The following is a 15513-nucleotide window of genomic DNA, read 5'->3' as shown; positions in this document are numbered from 1 at the left end:
CCAGTGAAATTGAGAATGTAATAAAAAGAAAACTTGCCAATGAAGAAAAGCCCAGGTGCTGATGGATTCATGGCTGAATTCTACAAGAAATTTAGAGAAGATTTAACACCAATTCTTCTCAAGCTCTTTAATGAAATTGAAAGAGAAGGAATTCTCCCCAACTCATTCCTGGAGGCAAGTATTATCCTGATACCAAAACCACAGAAAGACACAACCAAAAAAGGGAACTACAGGCCAATCTCCCTAATGTATATAGATGCAAAAATTTTTAATAAAATACTAGCAAACAGAATACAACAAATCATCAAGGAGATGATGCACCATGACCAAGTGGGATTCATACTACGAATGGAGGAGTGGTTCAATATAGCAAATCATTAATGTAACACACCATGTCAACAGAGCCAAGGACAAAAATCACATGATCATCTCCATCAATGGAGAAAAAACCTTCGATAAAGTCCAACACTCATTCATGATAAAAACCCTACAGAAAATAGGAATAGATGGCCTTTACCTCAAGCTGATCAAAGCCATCTATGATAAACCAATGGCTAACATCATACTAAATGGTCAAAAATTGAAAGGTTTCACTTTAAAATCAGGAACAAGATAAAAATGTTCACTGTCACCACTCCTATTCAATATAGTTCTGGAAATATTAGCTAGAGCAATTAGACAAGAGAGAGAAATAAAAGGAATAAGGATAAGAAAGGAAGAAGTGAAATTATCACAATAATAACAATAGCTGTAACTCATCCAAATTATAAAACCCAAATCATCCTACATGATGGATCTCATAAAAGCTAAGCAGTATAGCTCCAAAAGAAAGAATCTGTTTTCTTTTATTCTTAATTCTATTTTCTGTGTATTTTCAAATACAACATCCAGAAAATTGTCATCTCATACACAGACATGGTCAAAAGTAAGAGAGAGAAGCAAACCTTGCTCTCTTAATAGATCCTACTTGGGGTTTGAGGTGACCACAGAAGGTAATATGTCACTGACAAGTGGTCTGTGGGAAATCTGGGGTTTTTTTCTTTTTAGATGTTGAGAAACCCAGGAGCTGGCATCAACAGCAGCTTATAATCTGAGGGTGCTCTTGGCTGGTGGATTAGTAGATTAAGAATACTTAACACTTTCCCATGAGCATGTTGTCTTTTCCAAGGGCACAGTCACACTCAGACCCCACTCCTGCACTCCGCACACAAAGCCCTTCCAAAGCTGTGCCTCCCGGACCTGGTTTCTGTCAAAGCCATTAAAATGTGGTTGAGGGAAATGGTTACAGGGCTTCTGGTGTTGTCACCACTACAAACAACGCTTTGTCCTTGTCTTTAGACCATACAAAGGGCTGTGGTGTGGTACCTACAAGTAGCATGCAAGGAAACCACAGAGGTAAGCAGTGGAATTAGAAGTCTGAGAATTTTGTGACAGCCACAACCCCAGGACAGCTCATGAATCCATCTTTGTGTAATGTTTTGATATACTTGACTTTAAAAATAAAATACTCGAGGGACTCCTAAACACAGACAACATGGCCAAAATGACCCAAGAGCCCAAAGGGAAGAGTAAATCTCACTGGGAGAGAAAGTAAACAAAAAAATAAATAAATAGAAGGAATGAAGCACTAGAAAAATAATATAATAAGCAAATACCTTTCAATAATCACACTCGATGTAAATAGCCTCAACTCTCCAATCAAAAGACACAAACAGGCAGATTGGATCAAAAAATCAAAACTGGACTATATGTTGCTGCAAGAGACTCACTTTATCCACAGAGAAACACACAGATTGAAAGGTTGGAAAATGTGCTCCGTGTAGCTGAAGTCTGTGCTAATATCTGACAAAACTGACTTCCAAACTGTTTAGAAAAAACAGAGTCTCCCTACATACTGGTAAATGGAACAATTCACAAAGAGGAGCTTACAACTGTGAATATACACCCAACAAATACTGACACACTCAATTTTTTTTTATTTGAGACAGAGTCTCACCTCATAGTTCAGGCTGGTCTTGAATTCACTCTATAGCCTAGGATGGTGTCAAACTTGTGGCAATCCTCCCGCCTCAGCCTCCTGAGTGCTGAGATTAGAGGGGTGTGCCACCACACCCACCTGTAACACACTGAATTTCATAAAACAGAAACTATTTGACATAAAATGTCAGCTAGACACTAATGTAATTATAGAGGGGGACTTTAACATCCTACTTTCACAAATAAATGGGTCAACCAGACCCAAAAACTAAATAAGTAAATAAATATGAGTTAAACCTTACCATACAATAAATGAATTTAATCACTATCTACAGAGTATTTCATCCAACAACAGCAGAACATACCTTCTCAGCAGTTCATGGAACTTCCTCAAAAATACACAATATTTTAGGCTGTAAATCTTTTCTCAATAAATACAAAAGAATGGAATTAATCTCTTGCACTTTACCACATCACAAGGGAATGAAACTAGAAATCAACTGCACTAGAAATTACACTCAATAGAAACTGAGCAATACATTTTTAAATGATAAAGCGATCATGGAAAAAATTTTTAAATTCTTAGCATCAAATAAAAATGAAAAGACTATCGTAATTTATGAGAAGCAATGAAAGCATGTCTAAGACATTAGAACCCTAAAAACAGTAATTAAAAGGTAGGAGCACATATCCACAAGCCCTTCTTCACCAGTAAGAATAAGAGCTAATTGGAGCTGGGGACTCCTCTAAACGTCTTGCATTTGTTATTTCTTTTAATCCATATCACAATCCAAGAAGGCAGATATTATTATCATCCCATTTTACAGTTAAAAAACTGAGACTCTAGAAGTTAATAACTTTCCCCAGGTACTCTATAGATTTGGAGGCAAACAAGATTTTAATATGCAAATCAATTAGAAAGAGACACTTCTGTTTGTCTTATATGATTCACAATAAAGAGTAATTAAACTAGCTACAAGCATTACTTTATAACTGTATATAATTAAATTCCAGAAATAAAGGAATAAATGTTGTCTCATCAACTTGAAAGAACTATATAGCCACTAAAAGTCATTATGAAAATTCAATGGAAACATTGAAATATATGAAATATAAGAAGTTAAAAATTGACAAATATAAATTTTATGTGTTGGGTAGGGATGTAGCTCAGTGGCACGAATGCCTGCTTGGCAAGTGCAAGGTCCTGAGTTAAATTCCCAGCACCAAAATAAATAAATAAATAAAAAGAAAGCAGCCATAAATTTCATGTACATTGCAGTTCAAGCCCTATAAATCACTGTATATATCTCTGAAATGAATAAGCACACAAAAAATGAAATATTGAAAGTGAAACGTTATTGTGGTGGGACAATTGTTGACTTTTCTTTATCAAATACAATAAATGATACACTTACCATGTCAGGTACTATTGTCTTATGTAAATTATTTTATTCTCTCATCAAAAACCCCTTGAATAGGTCCTGGTGTCATGCTGATTTTATAATTGAGGAAGGCAGGCAGAGAGCGTCTAGGTAACATACCCGGATCATTAGTAAAACCCAGAACTGACATTTTAACCTTAGAATCTGCTTGTAATGTCCTTGCACTTAGTTATTATTCAGTGAACCCTGCTCTTGCTACCATGCCTGTAGAGTTTAAGAGAATAGATAAGTATTTTTTAGAAAAAAATATCTTTTTTCACCTTTTTATTGGTGATACAGATTAATGGATTTCATTAAGGTAGATTTGTACATACACGTAGCGTACTCTGATCCTTTGCACCCTCCCCATCAACTCCCCTTATGCCCCCTTATTTTACATTTGATGGGGGGACTTTCAGTGTTTATATATTACTCATATCTGTCCCCTCTATCACCTACCCTAACATACACACACCCTTTGATTCTCTTCTTCTTGTCTAATAATAGTCTCCCTTTTACTTTTTAGTCTTTTTTTAGGTTTCACATATTAAGGAAAACTCTTTAATGTACAAATGGTCTTCCTTTGAACCCAAGGCCTTCACACTAAACTATCCCCAGACCTTTTTCTATCATTTATTTTGAGACAGTATCTCACTGAGTTGCTCAGTTGCTCTGGCTGGACTCAAACTTGCAGTCATCATACCTCAGCCACCCAGCAGTAGATTAAAGTTTCAGACCACACAGCGTTAACATGTACCATCAGCTGAACATGTACCGTTCCTGAAATTTACTGAGCTCAAAATGTTTTTCTTCCTAATTATACCAAGGAAGTAAGCTACAATGAACAATGTATTGAATCTAGTTTCCTTGACTTTTCACAAATTGTTAAGTGGTAACAAACTACATACCTAGCAATATAAAGATCCTTTGTTTAAGCCTACTGTGTGTATGTGTGTACAAGCTAAGTCGATAAAACAATTTGATGACCATGTGAATTAATGCAGATGTGGTACTTAACCATTAAGGTTGGTTCTGAATTTCCTAGGGCCAAGCAAAATGGAAAGAGAAGTTCTGTGCCTCTTGGCATGGTGACTATCACCTACCCATTTCCTGGGTGCTGTATTAAATCATTTACACTTTTTATCACTTTACACACAACTTGAAATAGATATTATCCCTCACATAACATAGGAAGAAGAACAGTGTAATAAGGACCAGATTGCCTAAATTCAAATAATCTCCTTAGTGTAAGAACCTGAGGGCTGGGGATACAGCTCAGTGGCATAAGCGCCTGCCTGGCAAGCACAAGGTCCTGAGTTCAATTTCCGGTACCAAAAAAAAAAAAAAAAGAACCTGAAAGAGTGAATAAAATCTGAAAGGTACAATAGATATTGTGAAAGGGAAAGAAACTGCTCAAAAGGAAAGAACAACTGGAATAAGAGAAAAGAAAGAAAGAAGGGAAAAAGTATGTATATATATGTACATAAGATAGCTAAGACAATTGTACTATTAATTTCTATTGGTTTATTGAAAGGAACAGTTAACGTTTCATGGTTTGCTCAATCTTACATGCCTATATCTGGTTATCTGAGTAATCACTTTGAAGACAACATTTTGTAATACAACAACCATTGTTAATTTCCTACCACCTTGTTTGATATTCTGTATCATTTTTATTGTTTTTATATTATTAAGTTTGTCTTTGTATTTTTAAATTTGTTTTTGTTCTTTTCTCTTTAAAATAAAAAAAGGAAAGTAGTAAAATCACAATTCAAAGCCTTGAACTATCTACATATTAAATGCATTTTTTCCTACCTCTCCTTGTATTTGGGGAAAAGGAGACAAATCAGCTTCCTATTTCCTCACTGAAAAGTACACACGAAATTTGTCACATAGTGCTTTGCAGATGACTTTAATCTAAGCTGGGGAGATGGAGCCGGAGGGAAAGCAGAAGGAAGGAAGACAGGGTCTTGTTCCTCAGACAAGCTTTCACTAATCCAAAAAAGGAAGGAAGGAAGGAAGGAAGGAAGGAACGAACAAACGAAGGAAGGAAGGAAGGAAGGAAGGAAGGAAGGAAGGAAGGAAGGAACGAAGGAAGGAAGGAAGGAACGAAGGAAGGAGGGAGGGAGGGAAGGGAGGGAGGGAGAGAGGGAAGGAAGGAAGGGAGGAAGAAATGGCTGTTTCAAGTTTCCCTGCAAAGAAAAGCTCCTCCTTACTGTGCAAGGAGCAGGTGAAGGCCAGTGCTGCAGAGGTCAGTTTACCAATAGTCAAGGAAAATGGAAAAGTTAACGTTTATCAATACACTGCAGAAGAGCTGCAGGCAAGTCCACAGAGAACCGTGCCAACGGGGAGAAAGCAGGGACCTTTGTAGCTGACTTTAACGTGAGGAGAGGTCTGGAAATATCATCCAGGGACGCTTTCATCAGGTCAAGGGATTATATTGTCCCTTCGTTTCAGGTATTTGTTGTTGGAAGACCGGCATAACGTCTTTAGGGACAGCGAGAAACCCTTGGTACAGCTAGCAACAGTCTCTCCGGGTAAAGTTGATTAACAAGTATGCATAGTACAGATTGACTGAGTTTAGTGGTCAAGGGGATCAGGATAAAATATGCACAGGGTATATATGTTTACATTTGAAAGGGTCTTTTGATGTGCTACTAGCGCCAGGGATGAGATGGTATTCTTTCAGACACATCGAGCTCTCAAGCATCTAGCACTGCAGGCATAGTTCACAAGCTGGAAAGTTAATGTTATACTACAGGCTCCCCTCAGCTCGGCTCGCTATGCAGGGGCTTTAAAGAAGCAGTGGTAAAATAACCATGATTTCCCACACGGCTTTCACACATCAGGATGGAAACATTCCACGGAACAACTGAACCCTCTACCTAGGTCATTTCTCCTACAGGTGAAACAAGTCGGGCCCACAGGGGAAACACACAGCCTGCCCCTGCTCAGCGTGGCCTCAAATCTCGCTTCCACAGAGCAGCCGTTTGCAGCCTTTGGGCTAATGGGAAGCGACCTGGGACTGGATGGGTGCGGTGCGCCATCTGCTGAGCAGGAGAGGCTGTGCAACTTCCTTTCTTCGACGTAATTATTTTCCGTGTCTATTAGTACATACGTATTTGCAGTATTAGTACATACGTATTTGCAGTATACAATAATTACACTCACCGTGGGGATGTAGTGCATGTATATAACACATCTTAATTCTCTTTATTTCTCATTCCTTTCCTTCATGCTAGTTCCCAAGTAACAGCCAACCCCGGCACAAGCCAGGAAGGCAAGCCGCGCTCAGGGTCCCAGCCTCTGGAAGTTTCCTCAGTGTGTTTGGCAGTGTGGGGTACGGCGGTCCTCAGTACCCTCTCCCAGGGCCCGCCCTGGGCCACAGAAAGCAGCGACTGAAATGGGTCTGGATTGGACAAACCGGGAACTGCTGTAAAAGCAGCGCCAAAAGTCATGAACTTGGAGCTGGTGAACAACTCACCTAATTCTTCCAGGCCACATTTGCAAATCAGAAAGACAGACCAGGTGATCCATAGCGGCCCATCTGACTCGGACAGGGTGATTCTACCGTCAAAAAATTCCCTTCTCTCTGATCTTTTTGCACATTATCACCAAAGGTTTTTTTTGTGTGAAATACAGACATACTATTGTCACTCTTGTAAGAGAGGACACAAACCCACAACTGGCCCATTTGCCTATCACTTTTTGTCTACAGCTGTTCGTTCATTCATTCTAAAGAAATATGAGAAATATTTACATTGAAATATTATTTATAGGGCTGGGGGTATAGCTCAGTGGCACAGTGCTTGCTTGGCAAGTGCAAGGTCCCGAGTTTGATTCCCAGTACCAAAAAAAAAATAAATATTATTTATATAGAAATATTTCCTATGTGTCTCCCCATATCAACCCTATCAGAACACCTGTAACTACTTTCTGTCCCCTTGGCATATTGCTTATGCTGTTCCCTTGCAAGGAATCCTTTTCATCCATCCTCCTCCAGATCAGCTTGTCTGTATCTCAGTGCAAATATCCTCTCCGTCCTGGAATTTCCCAGCTACTATGTTCTATGTTTTCCTATCATTTCACACCTTGATCATAGTATTTAACACCCTGCCTTATGCACATGCGTAATGAGATGACATCTTCATACACTCAGAGGTGAGAATTTTCCTCATGCAATTTTCGTCTTTGTGCTTCCCTCACTATCCAGGCTGAGAGTTTTTTCCATGTATGGCCCATGGGGTGGGACTATTACTGCCGAGATAGACAGAGAAAGGAAGATTCTTTGCACAGAACTGGACATCTAAATGGACTTCTGAAGTTCGTAACAAACTCATTATAGCTAAGAAAGGTTGTTACATTTCAAGAGCCTGACCATCTTGAATACAAAAGTCAGCATTTACACCTTAAGTGAAAGATTCTAAAGGGAAAAAGTGAAGACTTTCCCACCCAGCCACTCCCTGTTCCCCTACCAACCAATTACAGAATTAGAAGTGGGAGCCGGGTTCCTGCCATCCGCCCATTCTCAAGCCAAGTTCCCTATGGGAAGAAGAATCTACATTCCAGTTCCTTCCTAGAACCTGGAAGCCAGCGTCAACGCAGAATTGCCCTGAGTCAGGGGCATGATAGCCGAAAAGAAGAAAATGGGGTGTGTTGGGTCTAGGCAAAGCAGGCAGGAGAGGATCTCTGAGTTTCCTAGAGAGACAGGAAGACTGAAACCTGGAAGCTGGTGTGTTCCCCAAAAGCCTATGGAAGAATGAAGACTACCAGTGACCACTACAAGACCCAGAAGTCATAACAAGGACAATGTACGGTGATCACATGGTCCTAATGACTGCGCTTCAGAGATGACAGCTGCTGATACCGTGGCCTCTCCATACATATTTCTTACTTTCCTTGGTAGCTGCAGAGGAATGTAGCCAATGTTTGCTTTGTAAAAGAAAGTACGGAGGAGGTTGAAACATTGATGTGTTAGTGGGAACGTGAGTTCTGTTTGCACCATCTTCTTTAATTCTCCATGTAACTAACACTCAGGTACCATTAATAATAAACTAACTCTAACACCAGTGCTCTAAGAGGAAACACAAAGCACGAGTGAAAGTGTACAGGATTTCCAGATAGTTAGGGCTACAAAATCTTTGAGTACAAGCTGAGCCTGGAAACAAGCAACACAAACATTTTTTAGTTAATAACATTTTATTACATTATTACTGGATATATTAATTTTCTGTGAAGTTTTATATAATTAACAGATCATAAATATATAGACAAGTCCTCTAAAATATAAATATCTACCGGTTCAGGCCAGGATCATTTATATTTAGCAAATGCTTCCTATAGATATATTCACCAGATCTTTGTCCCCGCCCTTACCATCCCACCCCAACCTGCACAGTGCCTTCCACACACTCATGCATTAGCACTGTGTTTTCTGCTTCCCTTTTACCAACAGAAACCCCAGGGAATAGCACTGGACCCTAGTGGTCATCATAACGAGGGGGTCATCGTGTAACATAATGGGCCATGGGCTCCTTCATGTTCCTCCGCATCCACCTGCATGAGGATGGGAAACTGGAGCATGTCTGAAGCATCTCAGAAAAGTCATACTACATCTAACACAAAGCTTGGAGAATTCCACAAGGAGCTATTAAGAGACAGTGAGTGCAGAGAATGGAGAATCAGACAGGACTTGTTTCAGGCACTGGATAAGGAATGGCGCTGCTCCAGCTTCTTCAGCTAAGCGGATGTGCAGCGCTCAGGCCACGTGGCGCACGATGGGGGTGACACAGGTGCAGCCAACGGTCACCAGAACTTTCTCCAACTGGAAGGAGTGAGAGCAGCCCCGCGGCTCCCTCCGGAGGACCAGGATCTCTTGCTGGATGGCAACGGAGTTCATGGAGCTGTCTTCCTGCCCCTGGGCGTTGATGCAGCCTGAGTGTCTGCACTGGGCTTCTACAATCTCGGTAGGGAAGCGGTGCGGGTCCCGGGTGATGCTGCAGGAGCAAGCCAAGGCAGAAGGGTGAGGCGGGGGAGAGGGCCGGAACAGCGACCAGAGCCCTACAGGGCACTGTGGAGTCACCCCGGCTGCACAGGCCCTGGAGCCGCTCTCTGGCAGTTGCTTAACTCCCTACCACTCAGTTTCTTCAAATAGAAAATGGGACTCTCAGATATCATTCTCTCATGCAACCGTTGAAAACATTCACTAACACAAACGCCTATAAAGCACCCCTCTGTACCACGTTAGCAACCAATTAATGTTGGATCTTTTGGTTTACGTTTATTCACTTTATTGTGATAATGAGTCCTCACCCCTCACCTAAAGATTGAGCAGCACCAGCAGGTCTCCCAATATACAATCCATGAAGCCAGTGCGTGGAGGGAAAAACCAAAGCCCCAGGTATCCCCGAGTCTCACAGCTTCATAGGGAACATACACGCGAAATAAGAAGACCTTCGATCACATAGGTGCACCTAACCCAAAGCAGCAAGAAAAAGCTGAGCTCCTAGGGAAAGCAGAACTTCTGTTGGTAAGAGTGATGGCAAGGGCTTTTTCTTTTACCTTTTCTATATTCTAACTTTTCTACTGTATAGTTGCTATGGCTGGGTCTAAACATCCTCCCAAAGCCTCTTGTGGTCATAGATGAGGACTTCTGGAGGTAGTGCATCTAGGGTGTGTGATGCTGGAATTATAGATGTGTGATGACTGAATCAGCCCACTGATTGGTTTGGCCTAGTTCTGGGTGTGGATAGTTCTGTCGGTGGCACCACCTAGCAGGCTGATAGCCTGGATGCGGTGAAAGGGAGATGCAGGCCTGCCGCTTTTACTTTTGTGGCTGGTGCTGCCGCCATTGCTTGCCGCTTGCTGCCTTCTGTGATGCCCCCTGCCATGCCTCCTGTCTTGGAATCAGCCAACTATGCACTGAAATCTCTGGAAATTGTGAGGCGAATAAGCCTTTCTGTCTTTAATTTGTGGGTGTCCGGTATTTTGTCTCAGCAATGAGAAAATAACTGAAATAATGGCTAAAGGCAGTGAATATATTTTTCAAAAGAATGTGAAGCGCTGTCTGCCATGCACTCACTTGTAGTCCCACGGGGAGCTGGAGCGGTTCCGGAAGTCATGGGGGATGGGAGTGCCCTGCTTTTGATTGAGGATGCGAATGTCAACCGTGATGGTGTTGTCCTCCAGAGGAGGGCAGTTGCTAGGCTTCTGGAGAGCAGTATTGCCCACTCTGAGGGCTTTCCGGGCCGCCGCCTCCCTCAGGAGAGTGATCCCCAGCAGCAGCAGCAGCAGGGACTTGACCTGGAAAACAGAGAGGTTTGCAGTTGCTTGGGGACGCAAGGCAGGCCCTAGCCTTCCCTGTCCTCCAATCTGACTAAGGCTTCAGGGCCCCACCTGAGAATGGGGCCAGGCATACTGGAGACATCAAGGTGCCCGAAGGAAAACTGCCCTCATTAGCCTGGTGACTGAGGCCCTCTATACTCCAACACCCCTGGAAGGGAGACCGGGAGGTGTCAGAGTCTGGGACTGGGTTTAAATCTTACCCTGGTTTTCCCGTTAAACCCTTGATTTCTCTCCTCCACAGCCGCCTCACAGCACGCACTTCATAATAATGTGAATAAGAGTAAATGGCATGTGTAATGTAAGTCACTCCCACGTCTAACAAAAGCAGAGGCTGAATAAATGATGTATTTTGTTTTTAATTCCAACCTCATGTCCCACAAATCCCCACAGACCCCTTCCTCCCAGCCGTTCTTCCTCTTAGGGTCCCCGGCCCTCCTCTGTCGGAGTTTACTCTTCCATCAAGGCCCACTCAGATGTGCTCCAATTAGAAGTGTGTTCACCATTGTTAATAATAAAGCTTTCACCATTTATCATTCAAGCACCATTTTTATATTGCCTAGAAATGTAGAATTTGTGTCCACGTTGTAACTTCCTGAAGGACAATGTGCATAGAAGCTGTGCTCCACACACCCTTTCTGAATGAATGAATGAATGAATGAATGAGTGGGTGAATGAATGAATGCCTAGAAGGATACAGTTAAATGGACAATATAGGTAACTACACAATAGTTAAACTCAGTGCATTAAGAAAAACATTATGCAAACCCGACTATAGCCAAGTTCCAATTATCCGTGGTAATTGAAAGAAGCAGGGGCACTAATGCTGCACAACAGACAATATGGAGCTCATTTCTCTTCAGCTTTGGAATATATATGTCTTACGTTAACACTGGAACACTGGTTTATGGTGTCACAGGAACGCATGAAGAAAGTGCTCTCTAAAGACCTAACCGAAAGAAGAGCCGAAATCCTTGCTAGCTTCCCTTTGTTTCAGACATTCTTTGCTCACGCTACCATCACCACTGACCCTTTCCTGGTGATGTATGGAGCCCATTGTGATATAGAACAGGAGCTGAAGCTGAGCTGCTTTTATTCTCTGGGCTTACAGCAGTTCCGATTTGCACTTTCCAGCTAGGGATGGTGATTACACATGCTGATAAGAAGGCAGATGCTAGAGGCCAAAAAATAAGTAAGTACAAATAAAAAGGTCATGATGTGAGCTTGCTGCACAGAGGTAGCTGATTCTAGAAATAACTCGAAAGCAAGATGACCGAGATAAGCTAGAATGAGCTGATTGGCCTGCAGATAATCAGCAGGAATCTACTTTCATCCCCCACGATCATTCATTCAACAAGCAGTGCTTGACTCTGCAATGTGGTGGCTGAGGGTAGGGTCCCTCGAGTCAAATGCCCAGGGCCCGCTGCTCACTGCTGGGACTTCTCCCAGGTGTGATTCCATCTCCTCGAAGAGAAAACGCGAAGATTAAATGAGATGATCTACATAAAGCACAAAGAGCTCTGACAACTCAGGATAAGCATTTCATATAGGTGGCAGCTGTTGAAATTATACTAACATTACACAGCAGATAAGACTCATGTACCTCTGTCTTGACAAAGTGCTAAGAAGTTTCAAAAAAAGAGCCAGTTTAGATAAGAAAATCCTAACGTGTTGCTTCCCATCCTATCAACCACTTCCTGAGGTTTCACAAGTGAATTCTTTCACTAAGTTTTCTCTTTTCTCTTGTGTATCAGATTCACTAAACCACTTCTGATTTCCATTTTCAAGGTTTAAAAGTAGTTGTGCCTTCAGATCATGTGATTTAGTAAAACTTACCATGCTTCTAACAAGTGGTTATTATTTTCACTTGCATATTCTTAGTGTATTTTGGGGGGGGGGGTCTTTTGGAAACAGGGTCTCGCTATGCAGTTCAGGCTGGCCTTGAGCTCACTTTGTAGCTCAGGTTGGTCTTGAACTCACAACAATCCTCCTGCCTCAGCCTCCCCAGTGCTGGGATTACAGATGTGCGCCACCACTCCCGCCTCTTAGCGTATTGTAGAAAACACTTTTACATCTCTTTAAACTTTGTCTTCTAACTGCCTGGTGAAGTACACAAAGTTCATCTTACTTATCTCAGTTAGAGAAGGAGTTATGTTTAAGAGGAAACAGGCACCTTGACTGGGCTCACCAGCCTATCGCATCCTGGAGACAGACATCTAACCGAAGTGTCAGCGGTCAGTGCTATTGCCCTTGAATATCATTGCTGTAATTATCAACATGAATCTTAGCTCTTCTCACTAGGGGAGGCAGGCATTTCACGTAATGTGACGGCTCTGTCAGAACTGCGTAAGTGTTGTAGATCACAGGGTCCTTTGTGAGAAAGTCAGATGCTGTCTGCAAATCACTCTGTTGTGCCCCATGGAGCTATACTTATGCAATTCAGAGCAGGGGTCTGATAAGACGGCTTCTGCTTCTTCCCACAGAAGTTCAGAGCATTGTGTAGGTTTGAATTCTGACATGCCACTTGTAAAGAAAATAACCAGATAGCACTCTCTTCCTGCAGAATAAGAAATAGAGGGAAGAGAAGCAGCAGCTGCTGGTGAGCTGTAACAGGACACAACCCTGACCTACCTTTGTACCTGGCTGTAACTGAGCCCGGCTGAGAAACCATCTGAACATTTGCACCTCTGCTCATCAACGGTGCAGGCTCTCCCCACTTAGGAATGAGCTACAGGCCATCGCCAGCTCCTGGGTCCATGAAAATTTGCCTTAACTACTTATCAAGGATGTCCTATCCGACCTCACTGCCCAACTTCTAATCCTACTCCAACGCTCCCTGGACTGCCATGTTCCTTGCTCTCCACCCAACAACTTTCTCCACTGAAACAAGAAATATAACTGAGTTCAGAGCACAGAACTGCTCAAAGGTTTTTCTTCAAATGCTTTAAGTTCAGAAATCTTGCTTCTGAATCATTCAAAGAGAAGCTTACTGTGCTTGGAGCCAGAAAACCTAGATCCATATCTTGGCTGCTCTGTTTACAGTATCCATTGACATGAAATAGTGACTTAATTGAGCTCTTCTGCATCTGTAGGAAAGTAATCCCTAACTACTTCAGTGGGTTGATCAGAGTCTCAGAGGTAATAGCAATTATGGTAATAATTAACACTTATTGAATGCTTTATCTTCATCTGTTATTGTATATTTCAATAGCCAAGTTAAGTAAAAGCTAAGAATGCACAGATGTGTCATAATAGATTTGTTTGTTCTCTGTTATATCAATCAATCCTCAAAACATACCATGAAGGAGAACCAATTATTTTCCTACTGTACATCTGAGAAAAAATGAACCACAGAGAGGGTAAGTAACTAATCTAAAATTCCACGTGTGTGGTCTTTCTGACTCCAAAGCCTATTCCCCTAAATAAGGCGCCTTGATGCATTCCATGTAATCCCTAAAATAACTGCAAATACAAAACCAAGTGTTATCATTCCCATATGCCATGAACCTTTCATGAAATCCAAGCTTTTACAAAGTATGCAGCTTGTAAAAGGAGGAAAAAGAGGAAATACATAAGCAAATAAAATGGTGTGTGATTTCCCAAGCCTTGTTTTCATACACCTCTGTATTAAATTCTTCCCATGACTACTAAGGTCAGGCAAGAATCCAAACCCAAGGACAAGGGGGTAGATTTCCATCACATTAGCATCCTTCTTGACTCTAAGAGGGACAAGATGATGGCTATCAGAGCCATGGGAAGTTCCCCTTCTCCAGGAGCTGTTCAAAGGCTCACCCCTGGGGGATTGCTCTTCCTCCATCCAGGCATGCCACAGTCTTAAACCCCTCAGAAACCTAGCTTCTTTAGGTAAAATATACTTGTACACCCACCCCTCAAGGGCTGGCCAGGTTCCCACCATGGAACAAAAGTTTTTGACCACCAAGCTCCACAATGAGCTGCTGAGAGTCTCTGCCCGCTGCCCGTGACAGCGCGGACTTCACAGCCTACTGCCTCCCGGGCAGCAACCATCAGGCTAGGAACTACTTTTTGAACCCCATTATAACTTTTCTGGTCATTTTTTCTTATTCTCCATTGGGCAAGAGTCAAAATTAAAAGTCAGTTTTTTGTTTTTTGGGTTTTTTTGGAAAGGAACACTTTTAAAGACACCAATGAAGCCTAACTCCTTAGAAATCTGCTTTTTCTGAAATCCTAGGCATGATCACCCTTAAGGTAGAATGATTATGAATACTCACCATGGTGGAGCTGTGCAGGCTTTTCATTGCTATTTCTCTCTGGCGCTTGCTCTGTGCAGGAAAGTCTTTCTGAGTATGACCTCCTGGGTGTGCCTATGTGTGTCAACAAGAGTACCTATTGGTTTTATAGCAATCAGTGCCCCTGTTTCAACTGACCTGCTTACTGTCTTGACGTTGTGGTTGGCCCAGAGTTACTGACGAATGCATCTTTTTTTCTATTCCACTTCCTGAAGGGAAACCAAAGAGGGACCCTAAAGGGGGATGACGGAAAGAGGATCAAATCTTCCTGTTCTTCTACCCCACTTCCACCCCCACTACCCTCATGACTACAAAATTCTTAACTGACTACAGAGATGAACCAAGGGCTGAATTACTGTCATGATCATCTAGGTTCTTTCACAAATTACCATCGCCCTTGTCACACACTGTATGTTCTACTTTCCAGTCACGCAGCGTGATTTCAACGGGAGGTAAGTCATTCTTACCAAGACTTGGTATTAAACCTGAGGACAGTCAGTCTTTAA

At 42.0% G+C, this 15513-nt stretch overlaps 1 protein-coding gene across 1 annotated transcript; it reads right to left on the bottom strand.

The window, feature by feature from the left end:
* Positions 1-8627: 8627 nt before the first annotated feature.
* Il17f (interleukin 17F) lies at positions 8628-15069 on the bottom strand. Its single transcript, XM_013510734.1, has 3 exons — positions 14990-15069; positions 10480-10700; positions 8628-9394 (listed from the first exon to the last, which is right to left on the bottom strand). The coding sequence occupies exons 1-3, from the start codon at positions 15014-15016 to the stop codon at positions 9157-9159; spliced, it is 486 nt and encodes a 161-aa protein (XP_013366188.1). The 5' UTR covers positions 15017-15069; the 3' UTR covers positions 8628-9156.
* Between the last annotated feature and the right edge of the window lie 444 nt (positions 15070-15513).

This window comes from Chinchilla lanigera, unplaced genomic scaffold (assembly GCF_000276665.1).
Source record: "Chinchilla lanigera isolate Chin_1 unplaced genomic scaffold, ChiLan1.0 scaffold00010, whole genome shotgun sequence".
In the NCBI taxonomy this organism is placed as follows: domain Eukaryota; kingdom Metazoa; phylum Chordata; class Mammalia; order Rodentia; family Chinchillidae; genus Chinchilla; species Chinchilla lanigera.
This window is presented reverse-complemented; position numbering and strand designations above follow the sequence as displayed.